Below are 18730 nucleotides of genomic sequence, written 5' to 3'. Positions count from 1 at the left end.
CCTACCTTCTCAGCACTACAGTACACTAAGCCCTGACTCCTACCTTATCAGCACTACAGTACACTAAACCCTGACTCCTACCTTCCCAGCACTACAGTACACTAAGCCCTGACTCCTACCTTCTCAGCACTACAGTACACTAAGCCCTGACTCCTACCTTCTCAGCACTACAGTACACTAAACCCTGACTCCTACCTTCTCAGCACTACAGTACACTAAGCCCTGACTCCTACCTTCTCAGCACTATAGTACACTAAGCCCTGACTCCTACCTTCTCAGCACTACAGTACACTAAGCCCTGACTCCTACCTTCTCAGCACTACAGTACACTAAACCCTGACTCCTACCTTCTCAGCACTACAGTACACTAAACCCTGACTCCTACCTTCCCAGCACTACAGTACACTAAGCCCTGACTCCTACCTTCTCAGCACTACAGTACACTAAGCCCTGACTCCTACCTTCTCAGCACTACAGTACACTAAACCCTGACTCCTACCTTCTCAGCACTACAGTACACTAAGCCCTGACTCCTACCTTCTCAGCACTACAGTACACTAAACCCTGACTCCTACCTTCTCAGCACTACAGTACACTAAGCCCTGACTCCTACCTTCTCAGCACTACAGTACACTAAGCCCTGACTCCTACCTTCTCAGCACTACAGTACACTAAACCCTGACTCCTACCTTCTCAGCACTGTCCTTGTAAGCCCTGGAGTTGAACCTCAGGAACACGCTGGTGATGATGAAGTCCAGGTAGGGTTCAAATCCCGGGGCACGATATCCTGCCCCAAGGCCTGCTGGGATAGGTATGTCTGTCAGACGATCAATCAACTCAAGGAAAGCAATTGTCATCGGGTACTCTTCACAACGGCTCTCAATCTCCTCCAGTTCAATCTAAAAACAAAGCATCTCAGACAATAACTCGAAACATTTCTACAGGTGGGTGGCCTCTTCTTGGTAATGCGAAGTTACTGCTATCACTGTTTGAAATCTAACTTTTGTCATAAAACAGAAAATAGATGTAGTGATGTTTTAATACAACTTATATTACTGTTATTTAAGACAGAAAGAACCATTAAAACTCTTTTTGTTGTTTAACTCGGCAATAATCCAGCGACCTGTAAATAATCGCGTCCGGACAAGGCAATCGAGGGATGTATATTGTGAGCAGTGATCCATGCTGTCAGGGAATGATGACACTCTATCAACCTGACCACCCCATCCATTAAGTCGTCTTTAACGAACCAGCGTAAGTTGCTGGGACCAGCTCTAAGACGGTATTAATAAAACTTAAAACAGCTGCTGCTGACATAATAATTGACATCTTCCCAAGGCAAGAGAGTTAACTGACTGTAAAAGTCCAGTTTCCACCCTTGCTGAACTAGCTGGAATTTCTGGGCTTGATCGTAGCGCCACCATTGGCTTTTACTAGTAATATCCCTTCGATGTTCCTCCAATCAGATTCCACCTCTGATAGCCAAGTTCGGCAAGATAGGAAACTGGACTTTTATGGCGAGTCAACTCCCTTGCCCTGGGAAGATGAACAATTGGCACAAACAGTGTTATGAGTTCAAAGCGCTGATACATGGACCTAACTGCTGTTCAACTGTCCAGGGTAAAGGTGCCTCCTTAATCAACATATTTAATATGTGACAGGTTAATAATGGGGTATCAGTAGACATCCATCTGTGTGGCTCAGTGACTGACGTACCTGGATGCCTCCTCTTTGTTCAGCACTGGTGGCCGTGGTCGGCAAAACCTGCAAAACCAGCAGACAGGATGTCAGGACAACTTGTAGATCACAAGTAGTGCTGACAGTTTCAGATGATGCGTCATAAGATATGGTGTATGATAACACCAAATTACAGCTCTTTGAGGTAGTCATTAAAAAGAGACAAGTTATCAGTTACAGATTTTGGGATGGGTCATCCATTTTGAAATGATCAACTTATTGGCATGAAGAAATATTTTCTGTACATCTAAATGTAAGATAAAGTGACGGTAATTTGACAATCAGCTTTCCTGTAGTACATCTGAATAACTTCCAGAGTCAGACCTGATACAAGCTGAAGCGATGGTAATTTGAAATCAGTGTCCCTGTTATGTTTGTTTGTTGTTTAACGCCACACTCAGCAATATGACTATTTTATGTCAGTCTGTTAATAATCGAGTCTGGACCAGACAATCCAGTGATTGATATCATGAGCATCGATCCATTCAACTGGGATATGATGTCATGCATCAACCAAGTCAGCGAGTCTGACCACCCGATCCTGTTAGTCGTCTCATATGACAAGCATGGGTTGCTGAAGACCAAGTTTAACCTAGATCTTCACGGGGGACCAGCATGGGTTGCTGAAGACCAAGTTTAACCTAGATCTTCACGGGGGACCAGCATGGGTTGCTGAAGACCAAGTTTAACCTGGATCTTCACGAGGGACCAGCATGGGTTGCTGAAGACCAAGTTTAACCTGGATCTTCACGGGGGACCAGCATGGGTTGCTGAAGACCAAGTTTAACCTGGATCTTCACGGGGGACCAGCATGGGTTGCTGAAGACCTAGTCTAACCTGGATCTTCACGGGGGACCAGCATGGGTTGCTGAAGACCTAGTCTAACCTGGATCTTCACGGGGGACCAGCATGGGTTGCTGAAGACCAAGTTTAACCTGGATCTTCACGGGGGACCAGCATGGGTTGCTGAAGACCAAGTTTAACCTGGATCTTCACGGGGGACCAGCATGGGTTGCTGAAGACCAAGTCTAACCCGGATCTTCACGGGTGACAAGCATTGGTTGCTGAAGACCAAGTCTAACCTGGATCTTCACGGGGGACCAGCATGGGTTGCTGAAGACCAAGTCTAACCCGGATCTTCAAGGGTTTTCAGGGAAGTAAGGCAGAAAGGAAGGGTGTGTCAACCAAGTCAGCGAACCTGACTACCCAATCCCGTTAGTCGCCTCTTATGACAAACATAGGTTGCTCAAGACCTGATCTTCACGAGTCCCCTGTTATGTACCTGAATTACTTCCAGAGTCAGGCCTGATGCAAGCTGAAGTGATGGTAATTTGACAGCTATGGACAATGTTACAAACCTGTGCCACTTCCAGAGTCAGGCCTGATGCAAGCTGAAGTGATGGTAATTTGACAGCTATGGACAATGTTACAAACCTGTGCCACTTCCAGAGTCTGCCAGATGCTGGCTGCAATGGCTGGAGTCTTGGCCATGGCGGCAAGGGTGAGGAGCAGTTCAGCCTTCATCTTGGAGGGGATGCTGCACCCCACCAGACCAAACATCATCATGATGGCTCCCCACTGCTGGTTCTCGAACAACGCTCCACGACAGTTCTCATTCTGCAGAAATGAAGTCATTAACAAAAACTTTTGATTTTGGTGAGTGAGTGAATATTGCAATGATGCTGAATCAGCAGTACTGCAGTTTAATCAAAAAAGTATAAGTCCACATATAACACAACAAAGTCCATTCACCAAGAGAATGTTCATGGTGCGAAGTCAGTGCGACGTGATTTTTATTTTCAACTCCATTGAGAGTATACAACCAAAGCTGCCTGCGAGGCTGTAGGTTAAGAGTCACATTACAATATTTTTGTAGGAAACTAACATATACATTTTGCAACTATAGCCACTAGTCCAAAGCCCAAGTGAAGTAAAATTCTGTTTGGTCATGTAAATTCAGCTAATAATAGTCCATATAATAACGCAAAAATATATTGAGTGAGTGAGTATGGCTTTACGCCGCTTTTAGCAATATTCCAGCAATATCACAGCGGGGGACACCAGAAATGGGCTTCACAAATTGTACCCCTATCGGGAATCGAACCCAGGTCTTTGGCGTGACGGGCAAACTCTTTAACCACTAGGCTACCCGACCGCCCCCCAAAATCTATTGAAAATGATGATAAGAGTCAAGTTCAAGCTTGTAGACTTGAAAGGCTTTGGCACAGACTTGGGCAATTGGCAACTGGATCAGTGACTCTCCAACTCTCCAGACATCACTGACAAGTCTGTCAATGCCAGTTTAATGGAACATCCAGACTGACCAATAACGCTGTCATCTTCATCAACAAAGGAGAAAACATACCTCATTAGCTACACATCGGATCAACTGTAGAACTGACAGAATTCCTTCCAGTTCATGAGGAGTTATGGCCCTTGCTGGTGGCGCTCTGTACATGTTGGAGTCTATGGAGCTCTGAGTCTCCCTCCTGAGACTGGCATAGTACTGGTTCATGGAGACAAAGATGTGGTCCCAGGACACCATGCTGGATGACCCACCTGGTCAGGGAAGAGGGGTCAGTGGGTTAACCTTATTTCTTATACCATATCACTACAGGGACAGCTAAATTGAATTGATGTAAGCCTAAGTGATGCAAAAACGGACACTTGAGATGTCTTGTTGGTTTCACTGTCAGAGATAATTCTAGGTAATAAAGTAATAAAAGTAATAAAGGTAGTTATCAAACAATGTTTTTTACGTAGATAAACACTTACACACAAAGACAAGGCCACTCGACCAAATACTGAAAACAACCACCACAGGTGATACTTTCAGTCTGTTTAATGCAAGGGGAAAGTCCCAAATGATGCAGGTCTTAATGCTTAATGATTAACACTTTGGTGAAATCCAAAAGCACAGGAATTATGCCTCAGAATTAAGATCATCATTAGGGACAATCTGTGATTCAAACTAGAATTAGCAGAATCTGACAAAGCAACAGGAAGCAACTCTGAACTGTACGTTCTGCCACCTTTGATTGCCACCTGAAGTCCAAGAATCCTAGTGTCCTACCTGAGTTGCTCCCGTTGGCCTTGAGGAGATTGAAGCAGTGTTGTGCTGCCTGGGGCCCGGCAGCCAGCCCGGCCAGCATGTTGATGTAGGGAATATACAGTGGGGCCGGCAGCAGGTCTCCAGCACCACGGATAAACTTGAACAGGGCAACCTGGAGATAGATGTACATGTAATAATACTGTCAATTAAAATATCGGAGAGTCACAATCATTCCTCTCCTGAAAGACGGGTCATGATTTTGATCTCCTTGGAAATGATACATAATTGGATAGGGTAACAAATAGTAAGTTACCAAATATCAGAACCCATTATGAAATCCTAAACTGACTCCCAATTTTAAAGTTGGGTCAAATGTTAGATGTAACGATACTCTGAAATCTATGTCAAAGAACTAGAGTCTCAGCACTAAAACTGCTTTGTGTAACCAGGCCATGCCCTGTAATTTCAACATGGATGATTACATCTCCAGAACGGAATACTTCCAGTAGGAACAGGCAACCGACTCCCACACAACAACGCTCCCTCTGACATGCCTACCTGTCTGGGGGGTGGTCGGTAGTTGTAGAAGGATTCCTGCCCCCCAGCCGACTCGGCAGGACACCAGTACTCCAGGGACAGCTCTAGATTCATGGGGTCCTTCCTGTACAGCTCAGTGATCTGGAACACACACCCCTGGCTTGTACAACACACAGCTCATGGTGGGATACAGTACACTACATACAGATCTATGTACAGCTCACTGATCTGGAACACACGCCCCTGGCTTGTACAACACACAACTCATGGTGGGATACAGTACACTACATACAGATCTACGTACAGCTCACTGATCTGGAACACACACCCCTGGCTTGTACAACACACAGCTCATGGTGGGATACAGTACACTACATACAGATCTACGTACAGCTCACTGATCTGGAACACACGCCCCTGGCTTGTACAACACACAACTCATGGTGGGATACAGTACACTACATACAGATCTATGTACAGCTCACTGATCTGGAACACACGACCCCGGCTTGTACAACACACAACTCATGGTGGGATACAGTACACTACATACAGATCTACATACAGCTCACTGATCTGGAACACACGCCCCTGGCTTGTACAACACACAACTCATGGTGGGATACAGTACACTACATACAGATCTATGTACAGCTCACTGATCTGGAACACACGCCCCTGGCTTGTACATCACACAACTCATGGTGGGATACAGTACACTACATACAGATCTATGTACAGCTCACTGATCTGGAACACACACCCCTGGCTTGTACAACACACAACTCATGGTGGGATACAGTACACTACATACAGATCTACATACAGCTCACTGATCTGGAACACACGCCCCTGGCTTGTACAACACACAACTCATGGTGGGATACAGTACACTACATACAGATCTATGTACAGCTCACTGATCTGGAACACACGCCCCTGGCTTGTACAACACACAACTCATGGTGGGATACAGTACACTACATACAGATCTATGTACAGCTCACTGATCTGGAACACACACCCCTGGCTTGTACAACACACAACTCATGGTGGGATACAGTACACTACATACAGATCTACATACAGCTCACTGATCTGGAACACACGCCCCTGGCTTGTACAACACACAACTCATGGTGGGATACAGTACACTACATACAGATCTATGTACAGCTCAGTGATCTGGAACACACGCCCCTGGCTTGTACAACACACAACTCATGGTGGGATACAGTACACTACATACAGATCTATGTACAGCTCACTGATCTGGAACACATGCCCCTGGCTTGTACAACACACAACTCATGGTGGGATACAGTACACTACATACAGATCTATGTACAGCTCACTGATCTGGAACACACGCCTCTGGCTAGTACAACACACAACTCATGGTGGGATACAGTACACTACATACAGATCTATGTACAGCTCACTGATCTGGAACACACGCCCCTGGCTTGTACAACACACAACTCATGGTGGGATACAGTACACTACATACAGATCTATGTACAGCTCACTGATCTGGAACACACACCCCTGGCTTGTACAACACACAACTCATGGTGGGATACAGTACACTACATACAGATCTACGTACAGCTCACTGATCTGGAACACACGCCCCTGGCTTGTACAACACACAACTCATGGTGGGATACAGTACACTACATACAGATCTACATACAGCTCACTGATCTGGAACACACGCCCCTGGCTTGTACAACACACAACTCATGGTGGGATACAGTACACTACATACAGATCTATGTACAGCTCAGTGATCTGGAACACACGCCCCTGGCTTGTACAACACACAACTCATGGTGGGATACAGTACACTACATACAGATCTATGTACAGCTCACTGATCTGGAACACACGCCCCTGGCTTGTACAACACACAACTCATGGTGGGATACAGTACACTACATACAGATCTACATACAGGGTCATTAATCCATACATTTAAGATACCATGACATGCTGTCAACTAGGTCATTCATTTAGTCGCCTCTTACAACCAGTATTGGTTTCTGGGGACCTATATTCTCATCCGGAATCCCCATGGGACTCTTACTGTTAAAAGGTGAAGATTCTGGGGATCCCTAAATACAAATACTATATACTGAAGTGCTTTTAATCCCTCCATTAATTTTAAACAGTTAGTAGTTATTATGTCCTCTTACACGAAGTCTCTGTTGTACTAGTTATAGCAACATGGAAAATATACAAATGAGCAATTACAAAGACAGAATTTGAATATAAAATACATCAAATCACATTCTGCAATCCCCAAATCCAAATATTCTACATTCTGATATCTATACTTTTACCAAGACGTAACTGGTATATGTGACAGAGTGCAACACTGACCAGGCCAAACATGTGTTCAAGGTCCCGCCTCTGTGGCGGCGCTTCCTGACCCTCCACCTGGTACGCCATGATGATACGAGCTGTCTCATCACCACGGTTACGTAGCTCTTTCACCTGTCAATTATGCATGGTCATGTTAAACAAATGCATGTTCAGACTTGCTTTCCAATGGAGAAAATTCTTCATCTCCAACAGAAATTCACTGGTGAGAGAACTAGGTCACAATAAGCTGGACAAGTCCTAAAATGGATAGAATTATCATTAAACCGCCCTCATGTTATCAGAAATGAGCGGGCCACTATAACTTGATAATACCCTCATATTGCATGACGACAGGTCATTATCACGCCCACTGTTGGGTGATGTCATAGGGAGTGTAATAGTGACATCACCTGGTTTGTTCTGTGACGTTTCCATATTTGTAAAAGTGGGTCAGTGACATTCGATGTGTGTTGATTGCAGTAATGTTTCAAAACTGATATGGTTCTTTATTTTTATTTGATAACAAATTCTTTCCATTTTAGCTACAATAACGGTAACTCTAATTTTATGCCCTCCCTTGTCAGGCAGCTAATGGAAGACCTCAGGTTTCTGCAAATGATAATGCCCTGAAAAATAGCGTTACCCGTATAGTAATGCACAGGCCTCATTCCACAAAGCAAGCACAGAACTACGACTGTCATGAAGTATATCTTAGAGTATAGGAGTTACGATAGTTGTAGCACCACGATCGCTTTGTGAAACTTGGTCCATCAGTGTATGATAATGATCAAGAGAGTGAATGCTGCTGCATCAACACACTGGTCTGTTCACAATAGAGTCCAGACAAGCCTAATAGATAACAAGTGCAACAATCAACTCCACCCATGAGTTCTATAACGTTTTCTGCTATATTGTTCATCCTGGTGCCACTTAAATCGTATATGTAACGACAAGAGTTAAGATATGGACCTCTTAATCTTTCATTCTTAACCCTGAGCACATTGGGAAGGACAGATCATGACATCCATTGGCAATCGGGTCCAGAAGGTTTTCTGCTATATTACTTGAATCCTGGGAATTTGTACCGTAAGAGAATGCCCCAGACGATCAGTGTATACTGGAGGTAACGGAATGGCAGCTCACCTTGAGAGGCATGTGGTAGATGAGATCTGTCACCAGGCAGTGCAAACGGCGGCAGTAGAATTCCTGAACAAAAAAACATGTTATTAAACCAATTACCTATGAAACTACCCATTTTAACATTTTCGTATAATACAAAGAAGAAATACAATTTGTTTCAAGCAATGGAGCAAGAAGGCTTTTTTCAGTGTGAAACACTAGATGTAGGATTGTCCCTCTTATCTGGAGATACAAAATGGTGTCTGAGAGCAAACCATAAACATAAGAGTCATTGTCAGCCAAGGTGGTGCAGAGGGGAGTTGGGGGAGTTGGGGGAGTTACATAATGCTCAAAGCCATCCACTTTGACATTGACAACTTTGTAAAATTAACCCCAAAAACTTCATTAGCCATTGAGTTTAGTAGTAATATAAAATTTGACAATAGATTGTACCATTTCTATCTCACAGTCACACTATGCATTTCTGCTTCTTTTGATCTGGGTGTGAAAATGCCCAAGAACAAAGTTTCCAACTTCCTAAAACATTTAGCCCGAACACATCCCAGCATCACCATAGTCACTATCCAAACAGGTGGGTCATGCACTGTAATCCCGTGAACTGTGACCCTAACTGGCTTGATCACCTCAATACCCCTGCCACATCATTCTCTTTCTTAGAGCTGACAAGCTGGTGTAGCTGTGATGCGGGACAGCTGGGAGGGCAAATAGCGTGTGAGATAGGATAAGTACATACATATACAATTTATTGTCAATTTTCAAACTTATTCGATCTCACACATGCATTTTATCCCATGGTTGGACAGAGGGGCACAGATACCCTAGCCTGTAGACGACTACAACTGGGAGATAGACACAAGGAAGCTGGTGCTAAACAGTGCTTCAATCACCAGATTGTTACTTCGTCTAGTGTATTAAAAGACAGGAAGTCGTGAGTGGGTAAACACCATACCAAGAGTGGGAAACCCCTTTACGTCAGTTGGACATAACAGGAAATCAGGTATAGCCTGTGTAATGTGCTTTCATGTAGGGCATTGTTTCAAGAAACGACCTCGCAGTTATGAAGTAGGGAACCTATTCAACCACAATTGGGGACGATGAAGCCCATAAGGTTTTCTTCGGTAGAATTACTTCTTTGTAACTTAGGCTTGTCTGCAATCCAGTGCAGCATATCAGCCGGGTCCACGTAGTCAAAGCTGCCAGTGAAAGGGAGTGGGGAGGCCCGACAGTCAGGGGTGACATCTAGCTGTCCACACAAAGTGTCAAGTTGAACCGGATCAATGTACTAAGGGGGAGCGACCTAGGCAGGAGTCGAGGAATAGTGGGTACAGTTGGTAGACCAGTGCGTTGGTGGGAGTCAAGGCCAGTAACAAGTCTTGAGAGGTTAGATTGATCCTAATGAGAACTTGGTAAAAAGAAAGTCGGCGGCGCATCCCTCATAGCAGGTGCATCCATAGGTGGGGATTGTTGCACAGGAATAGGCAATGTCGGTCAGCTGCGAATGTTGACCTGAACGGTGTCGACTGGAGGGGAACAGCAACGGGGAAACCAGTGTCCAAAATAACTGCCTGCCTGTGGCTGGTAGCTTTTCTGTCTGGCTGCATGAAATTTTCCTTCACCTGCCCGACTGTCTGGCAGATAATTTTAAGACTACTTATGTATTCAGTTTCATCATAAGTCCTCATAGATTCTCAAGTAATTGTTTGTGTTATTTCAACTGAATCAAGGCATGATTTCTCATATTTTTCATTATTTATCAATATTTATAATGCCTGAATGAGGGCAGGTAGCTTTGAAGATGGACACCTACCAAACAGTCTTGATGGGTTTAAAACTTATTTCAAACACTTGATGAGACAAACAGCAATGTCAATCCTCATATCGATGTCGATCCTGGTGTTGCTCCCTTGGTTGCATACAGCGATAGTGTTCATACATAGATCCATAGGGCGGATAAGGTGGGTAGCGATGTCAATCTGCATAACGATCAGGCATTGATAGGTTGATAGCAGAAGTTATTGCTGCAGTAGTGCAATCTTTCACCAAACAGTATGCATGTCTGTAGTCGAAGGTTGCTTAATCAGCGGCATAGGGACAGGCGCACAGGGTACAGTTGACGCAATACTGATCGACGGTCTAAATCTAGAGACAGGAACGTGGACCTTCATTGTCAAAAAAGCCCAAGCGTTTGACCAAGACAGACGTTTCTTCAAACAACCTCCCGTAGCCATCCTCACCTCATTATTGGTGGGGTATAGGACAGTTTCTTAAATGACAATCTTCCTGCCAGAACCAAGCCATCTCTGGCCTTTGCACGGCTAATTGCAAAAGGATTCCTCAGACAGGTGGGAACATTGTGGGCATCGAAGATTTGGTTTACTAAGACCACAGTAGTCACAACAAAGATCATGTGGATCTCTTGATGAATAAATACATCTGTAATTCCTGCAGGCAGGGCGTTTATCCTAATCAGGTCCCACAATTTTGGCATAAATGTTGATGGACGTAAGAGGAAAACTTATCCACAAAAAAAATAAATCTCTAATGTTGCAAACACATTCATACACATTGGCGATGAGAAAGACAATGATGTGGCAGAGATCAAGCTGGTTAGGGTCACAGTGCACAGGATTACATTGCATGACCCATTAGTTTAGGTGGTGACAATAGTGATGCCTGGATGTGTTCAGGCGAAGTGTTTTTAGAAGCTGGAAACTTTGTTCAAGGCTGTTTCCACGACAAGTTCGAAAAACATTTACTAGCCCTGATGAACATGATGTTGTACTGACAACTGGTCAAATTAATGTTCCACTCACACATCAACGTTTTCATTACTGTAAAATAAATTACCCCTAATGGCCTTAAATTCATCTGAGAATGACGCATAGTGTATTAGAAAAAAGTAGCCAGCAGGTTCATTAACCTTCTGCATTTCACGAGCCCTTTGAACATTTTAATTGTCACAGACTAGCAATAATGTTGAACAAAATCTTTATCAATGAAATGTTTTTTGCGAAAGTGTCCCGATGAACTACCCTTGTTTGTACTCACATCTTGGTGGAACTCGGACATCGCGGCAACAGAGCTGCGCAGGAAGCTGAAGACATTGCCCTCGATAGCCTGGTCCATGAGTGCCTCGTCATCCTCAAATGGTTCAGTCACACCTGTACAGGTGCCAGCATGAAAGTCAAGGTGCTCTTGGTACAACACCAATGTTAAGCATGAAAGATTTAGGGGTTGCTGGTTTCAAAAACTTTAGCAGCAAATCAATTCCAAGGAACACCCTTAACTTTTAGCAGTGCTTTTCGATGAAGCTATGATTGACAATACAATCTACAACTAGTCAACTCAAAATACCTTATCTTATTGTTGATCTACATCCTTTTCCACAAACTACTAGTTGCCATGGTTACGAAGTCCTACCTCCAGCTAGTGGGTACTGTGAGAGTTGTCGCAGCAGCATGGCCCAAGCGAACTGCACAGAGGCCTTCAGTCCTGTGTTGGCCCACGCAGGGACAGCCACCATCTCCCTGTGGACCTCTATCAAGTAACTCGGGTCAGAGATAACCGGCAATCTCTGGGCAATATCTGAGTAAAAAATACAGAAATGTTAAAGTCACACTCAAGGTTGGCACAACAAGAAAGAACAGTGAACTCTACAAACAATCTACCAGCTAATCTACCATGTCTACCGATAACGTACATAACAGCAAATATCAAGGAAACAAAGGCTACATAATTCATTCCAGACACTATCGAAAGCAATATACAATTACAACGCTATACACCCAGATGTAACCATTTGGTTGACAAACAATAAGTTCAGCTACCATTCACACTTGATTTACACATGGACAGTCAAGCACTTTGAAGGACGGTCAATGGAGTGTAATCCATCAAACAACAAAACCAGCACATTTTGTAACAACCTGATAATTAATAGCACTTTTCAAATCAGTGTGAAACCTGTAGATCTATAGAATACTTATGTACAACTGTTGTACATCAACAACACAAAGAGATACTCCAACATGCAGATACACGATTCCCAGCTGGAGTAAATACAGCGTCATGTGAGCAGTACCTGCGGCATCCTCCTGTTCCAGGATCCTCACATCGAAGCAGTACAGGAGAGTCAGCAGTAGACACAGGGTCACCGGCTCTAGTTTGTCATCTCCAGTCACAGAGTTGTCTTCCTTTAGGTGAGCAATCAGCCTCAAGGTGTCGCCCTTACTGAGAGGCTGCTGACATGCCAGACAGAAGAGACACTCAGCCAGTGACAGCTTGATCTCTCGGAACAGTTCCACAACCTACAGGCATAACCAAAGTAGAACATGTATAGTGGTCAGCAGTATATTCAGTAGTGAGTGATCTGGCTTTAACACCACTTTGAACAGTATTACAGTTATGCCATGGCTTTTCAGCTTAATGAGGGTGGAAAGCCTGAAGTGATGCTGGTCTCAGATGTTTACCACTTGGGTAAAACCCACATACCCACGGGATTTGTGCTGACAAACCTAGAAACATAATCGGGAACCTACAATCATGCCCAAGGGACGCAACTCTGCACATGGAACTGCGGTGCCTTAGCCCACTAGGCCACCTGTGCCCCATTCAGTAGATGAGGGAACAAAGTCTAAAATAAGATTCCAAGTAAATTCATAATTCAGAGAATCAGAAAATTTGACAAACTATAAAAAAAACATGTAAAACCTGTCTCTTTAATCAAGCCCTTGACTACATCTGCCATGGTCTAAGCACATTTGAGCAGTTATAAATTGGAAAAATGCTTTACAAATTCATAATTGTATTAACATAATGTTTTCCTACCTGTTTTCTGTGTTTGGGAGGGCCAAGTGCTCTGTCCTTCTGAAGCTTGTCCATTTCAGTTACTTCATCAATGGACCGGATCAAATCTGCAGGGAAAATAAGAACATGATTAAGAGTATAGTACAGTAAACATAATTGCAAAACATTGCATATTTATATACATATCCTATCTCACACTATGTATTTCTTACTCTTTCGTTCTTGGTGTGGAAACGCCCCAGATGAAAGTTTCCAGCTTCAAAAAACATTTCGCCCGAACACAACCCGGTATCATTATGGCCACCACTTAAGCAAATGGGTCATGCACTGTAATCCTGTGCATCACGCAGGTAGACAGTAAGAAGCGAAGACTGCATCAGACTTCCAGAAGTACCCTTCCAGCATGTCAGATAAGGTGCAGTCATAGAGCCATCATAGAGACAACAACATGCAGTTGCTGTGTAAAGCCATCCTAGAGGCAACAGCTCTAGTCCTGTGTGGCTTCGATAGCCCCTGGGAAGGCAATCCTGCAAAGGTACAGGCTTGTAGAATTGCTGAGCGTAACCAAACGCAAATTGTTGTACAGGAGACCTCCATCAGGGCTGCTGTGGATAATGGGATAATGAGTCACTTCCAGGGGCGTCATAGCGCTGCTGAAGCCTTCAGGTAAATGCATAGAGCTCCAACCGGGCATGACGTGATGTTTTCCTGATCATCTGGATTCATCTGAGACGCTACATAGGGGATGGTGGACAACCGATCCGGTTGATCCGGGAATTGATTTTCGCAATAAAATCCCAACAGAGTCCAAATAGATCAACCCTTGACGCTGCCCTGATGATGGTAACTCCTATCTGCAATGTTTATCCGTGAACAGTGAACTTCCTGCCAGCCAAAAATGCATGACCAAAAGAAGTCGAAGATGTTTGGAGGCGTCGTGGTCTCATGCCTCAGGGATGGGTGATACGAGTGTTGAACCTGTTGTTGAACCGGGTTACAAAAAGGTTGACATCTGGCCTTGGATAGAGGAGGCAAATGCACCAAAAAGTCGTTGGATGGAGATGCCATTGTGTTGGGGATGGTTGTTCTGGTTGGGACACAGCATCCACAATGTTGTTGTTGATCCCTGGAATGTGCATCGCCCGAACCTGTATACAAAGGGAGTCGATCAGACGGAGGAACTCTGTCGATGATGACAGGAGGGATGATGGAGTCCATCTTGTTTACATTCCAGATCACTCAGGCATTGGCTGACTGGACTGAGAGCTGCATTGTATGGCGGATCTTGAAAGTGAGGCAAGTAGTGGCAATGAGGATATCGTCAATCCCATCTTGTTGATGTATCAAGAAACTGATGTTTTGTCTGACTGAACCATCGGTCAGGATGCTGGAAGGAACTCCATCCAATGTGTCATTGCTAACACTACTGCTGGAACTCCAAGTTGCTGACATGGAAATTTTGGTTGTCTACAAACCCATGCCCTGCCATACATCGCGTTATGAGTGTGCTCCTCAATCAATCGTACAGTCATCGATGCACAGGTCATGTGACATGTTGGTCTTGCAATTGAATTTGTGCAGGAACAGTCGTTGTACGAAATGAAAGTACAAAGCAAGGTGATTATGACCATGCAGAAGTGTGGCGGTGTTTCCAAAACTCTGGATTGTGAATGCTGTCGCGTGTAGTCATTGAGGTCCTACTGAAAACTAGCGGTCCAGTCACTTTGAAGTAGAAATGTGTATACTGCCCGTTACGGCTGCGGGATGGTAGGTAAAGTGTCTTAACGGCTTGCATCAGGTCATTCTGTTCTGATCCAGCAAAAGCTGGTTTGTTAACAACCCAGAGAAAGTCCTGACACCTGCTACACAAAATATCTCTGTGCTGGAGCATGGAAAATTACATCCTTGCCTAACACTTGGTCAAAGCACCACACACATAAAACCCCATCTAGTGACAAATAGTGAGAACTGGACAGTAGACGAACAAAATGGTGTTCCGAGTTCCAAAGAAATAATGATGTACATGAAGCCAGTTCCTTGTAGAATGTGTGACGTGACCGGTGCATTAGCAACTTGATCTTCGTAATATTTGATGCATGAAAATAAGACTAAAAATGATGAAATCGTCATATCTCTGTTGATCACACAAGTAAAAATTAAGTGCACTATCAGAACGCCAATGATACAGTGTGGTGATTCTGTGAAGTATGTAAGGGGGAATGATGCCAGTCTAGACTGTAATAACATCTCCGACCCATCAGTCTGATCCAGGTGATGCGTGAGTGAGTGAGCGTGTTTGGTTTTACGTCGCTTGTAGCAATATTGCAACAATATCATGGCGGGGAACATCAGAAATCAGCTTCACACATTGTAACCATGAGGGGAAACAAAACCAGTCTTGGGTGTGACGATTTAATGCTATGACCGCTAGGCTACCCCACTGCCTCCGAATGCTAGGCTCAGGGAGAGTATGTAGATCCCACTCATCGTGACACCAATTCTCAGAAGTTGATCAACGATCCCGATCCTGACTGTTCAATCAATGTCGATCCTGCCAATAAGAGGAACGGGGTGGGATGTACCGAACCTGATTCTGACTATGAAAGTTCAGAATTATTCAACGAAGCCTTGAAACGCTGAACGACTGAACGCTTGACAATTGCAGAGGTAGGTTTTAAACTCAGAAAGTTGGCAACATTGCTGGCATCATTTATTGATAGAACATATGCCCCGATATTGATGTTGATGTCTATCCAGAGCATGACTGCACTTTTTACAGAACGGACTGATCTGTTTATAATGTTGCAGTCGTAAGAGAAACAGTTCTCACCCCAAAAAATATAATTCTCTATGATTCCAACACGTCTCCACAATGTGGCAAAGAGAAAGAGAATGATTGTGTAGGTTGTGAAGGGTTGCTATGCACGGGATTACAGTACATGACCCATTTGTTTTGAAGGTGACCATAGTGATGGTGGCATGTGTTTGGGCGAAATGTTTTTTGAAGCGGGGAAACTTTGTTTTGGGTGTTTTCACACCAAGATCAAAAGAAGAAAGAGATATGCACAGTGTGAGATAGGATTGGTTTAAACATTGGTATTTCCAAAGCATAGTATGGAATGGAAGCCTGTTTAAAACCAGTAACGTAAAGCTCGAGAAAGCTGCATTCTGATGCGTTAATGTTAACATTTTGTTAGGCTTTTGATTTGTCAGTCAAAGTTCATGATAGGTCGTTCTGACCCGTAATAAGATGTCGTCAGATCTTTGTGTAGCGACAGCGAGCGCTAAGGTCTGATTTTAATGAGATTGCTTGTCTTCTTAACAAACTAAACAGCTAACAAGTGTTGCAAAGAAATAAAGGTGTAATCATGGTTGTAGGAAAGGCAAAGATCAGCATGACATTTATCACATTGACAGCATGACATTTGGTACATATTTTCTATCCAAGTTTAAGTTAAAAAAATTTTGTGAAGGATTAATATTAGAACAACATGTACACCACATTACCCACTGGAAGAGTAAGAACTACTTGCCTAGTATTTTGTTGACAAGTCCCTCCTCCACCAACTGTGAGGTGAAGGTCTGTATCAGGTGAGCTAAGTCGGAGGGCATGCCCAGTGTCCATGTCCGGCCTTCTCGAGACTGGAGCAGTATGCGGAGAGAGTTGACCAGGCTCCTACGTCCATCATAGTAAAGGATGACCGCCACCAGACCCCGAGTCAGGCCAGGGTAGTTGGGCAGCTGGTTCTCACCTGGAAACACAACAAAACATCATCCACCAAGTCTTTTCAACATCTTGTATAGAAAGAAAGGAACCTCCTATTTGATCAGATTCACTTGATTTCAATAGTAGAAATTATTGTACTTATCAGCTATAACAGTGAGTGAGTGAGTGAGTGAGTGAGTGAATGAGTCTGTCTGGTTAATATGGCTTTGAACAGTATTCAGTTAAAATCACAGTGTCAGCTTCATGTCGGAGGAAAGCTTGAAGTAACAGATCTTACACGATTACCCGTTTGGTGAAACACACGAGCATAAACACTGCCTCCTGTCCTGTATATATACTTGTCAACCATACTCTGTACATCACTTGCTTGATAACAGTGTTAGAACCTACACCGAAACGTCGCTCCTAATTGTAATAAAGAAGTTGTTCATCCATATATCTTATCTTTACTTACTTACTTAGACTCCAACTTCTAAATGCCTCTCAAAGAAGTCAGCCATAAGAAGCTCCATGTACTCACCAGCCATAAGTAGCTCCATGTACTCACCAGCCATAAGAAGATCCATGTACTCACCCGCCATAAGAAGCTCCATGTACTCACCAGCCATAAGAAGCTCCATGTACTCACCCGCCATAAGTAGCTCCATGTACTCACCAGCCATAAGTAGCTCCATGTACTCACCCGCCATAAGAAGCTCCATGTACTCACCCGCCATAAGTAGCTCCATGTACTCACCAGCCATAAGTAGCTCCATGTACTCACCCGCCATAAGAAGATCCATGTACTCACCCGCCATAAGTAGCTCCATGTACTCACCAGCCATAAGAAGATCCATGTACTCACCAGCCATAAGAAGATCCATGTACTCACCAGCCATAAGTAGCTCCATGTACTCACCAGCCATAAGAAGATCCATGTACTCACCCGCCATAAGTAGCTCCATGTACTCACCAGCCATAAGAAGCTCCATGTACTCACCAGCCATAAGAAGCTCCATGTACTCACCCGCCATAAGTAGCTCCATGTACTCACCAGCCATAAGAAGCTCCATGTACTCACCCGCCATAAGTAGCTCCATGTACTCACCAGCCATAAGAAGCTCCATGTACTCACCAGCCATAAGAAGCTCCATGTACTCACCAGCCATAAGAAGCTCCATGTACTCACCCGCCATAAGTAGCTCCATGTACTCACCAGCCATAAGTAGCTCCATGTACTCACCAGCCATAAGTAGCTCCATGTACTCACCAGCCATAAGAAGATCCATGTACTCACCAGCCATAAGAAGCTCCATGTACTCACCAGCCATAAGTAGCTCCATGTACTCACCCGCCATAAGAAGATCCATGTACTCACCAGCCAT

At 44.1% G+C, this 18730-nt stretch overlaps 1 protein-coding gene across 2 annotated transcripts in view; it reads right to left on the bottom strand.

Moving 5' to 3' along the window:
- LOC124137105 (nuclear pore complex protein Nup205-like) overlaps nucleotides 1-18730 on the bottom strand; it is a 48777-nt gene that overhangs the window by 26081 nt on the left and 3966 nt on the right. Inside the window, exons 1-14 of one of the 2 annotated variants that reach the window (XM_048383715.1) lie at nucleotides 17941-17954; nucleotides 17173-17391; nucleotides 13661-13746; nucleotides 12915-13140; nucleotides 12254-12418; nucleotides 11882-11994; nucleotides 8837-8899; nucleotides 7712-7825; nucleotides 5348-5467; nucleotides 4811-4961; nucleotides 4103-4296; nucleotides 3172-3354; nucleotides 1717-1764; nucleotides 690-899 (exon numbers count right to left, since the gene is read on the bottom strand). In XM_048383715.1, the coding sequence (XP_048239672.1) occupies nucleotides 690-899; nucleotides 1717-1764; nucleotides 3172-3354; nucleotides 4103-4296; nucleotides 4811-4961; nucleotides 5348-5467; nucleotides 7712-7825; nucleotides 8837-8899; nucleotides 11882-11994; nucleotides 12254-12418; nucleotides 12915-13140; nucleotides 13661-13746; nucleotides 17173-17391; nucleotides 17941-17947 (1899 nt within the window). In that variant the 5' untranslated portion in view covers nucleotides 17948-17954. Of the gene's footprint in view, nucleotides 1-689; nucleotides 900-1716; nucleotides 1765-3171; nucleotides 3355-4102; nucleotides 4297-4810; nucleotides 4962-5347; nucleotides 5468-7711; nucleotides 7826-8836; nucleotides 8900-11881; nucleotides 11995-12253; nucleotides 12419-12914; nucleotides 13141-13660; nucleotides 13747-17172; nucleotides 17392-17940; nucleotides 17955-18730 lie in introns of those variants that run through there. The other variant, XM_046503266.2, reaches the window with a different exon arrangement.

This window comes from Haliotis rufescens, unplaced genomic scaffold, assembly GCF_023055435.1.
Source record: "Haliotis rufescens isolate VD_foot unplaced genomic scaffold, xgHalRufe1.0.p SCAF_5, whole genome shotgun sequence".
In the NCBI taxonomy this organism is placed as follows: Eukaryota; Metazoa; Mollusca; class Gastropoda; order Lepetellida; family Haliotidae; genus Haliotis; species Haliotis rufescens.
Note: the sequence above shows the minus strand (reverse complement) of the source record. Positions and strands in the feature narration are given on the sequence as shown.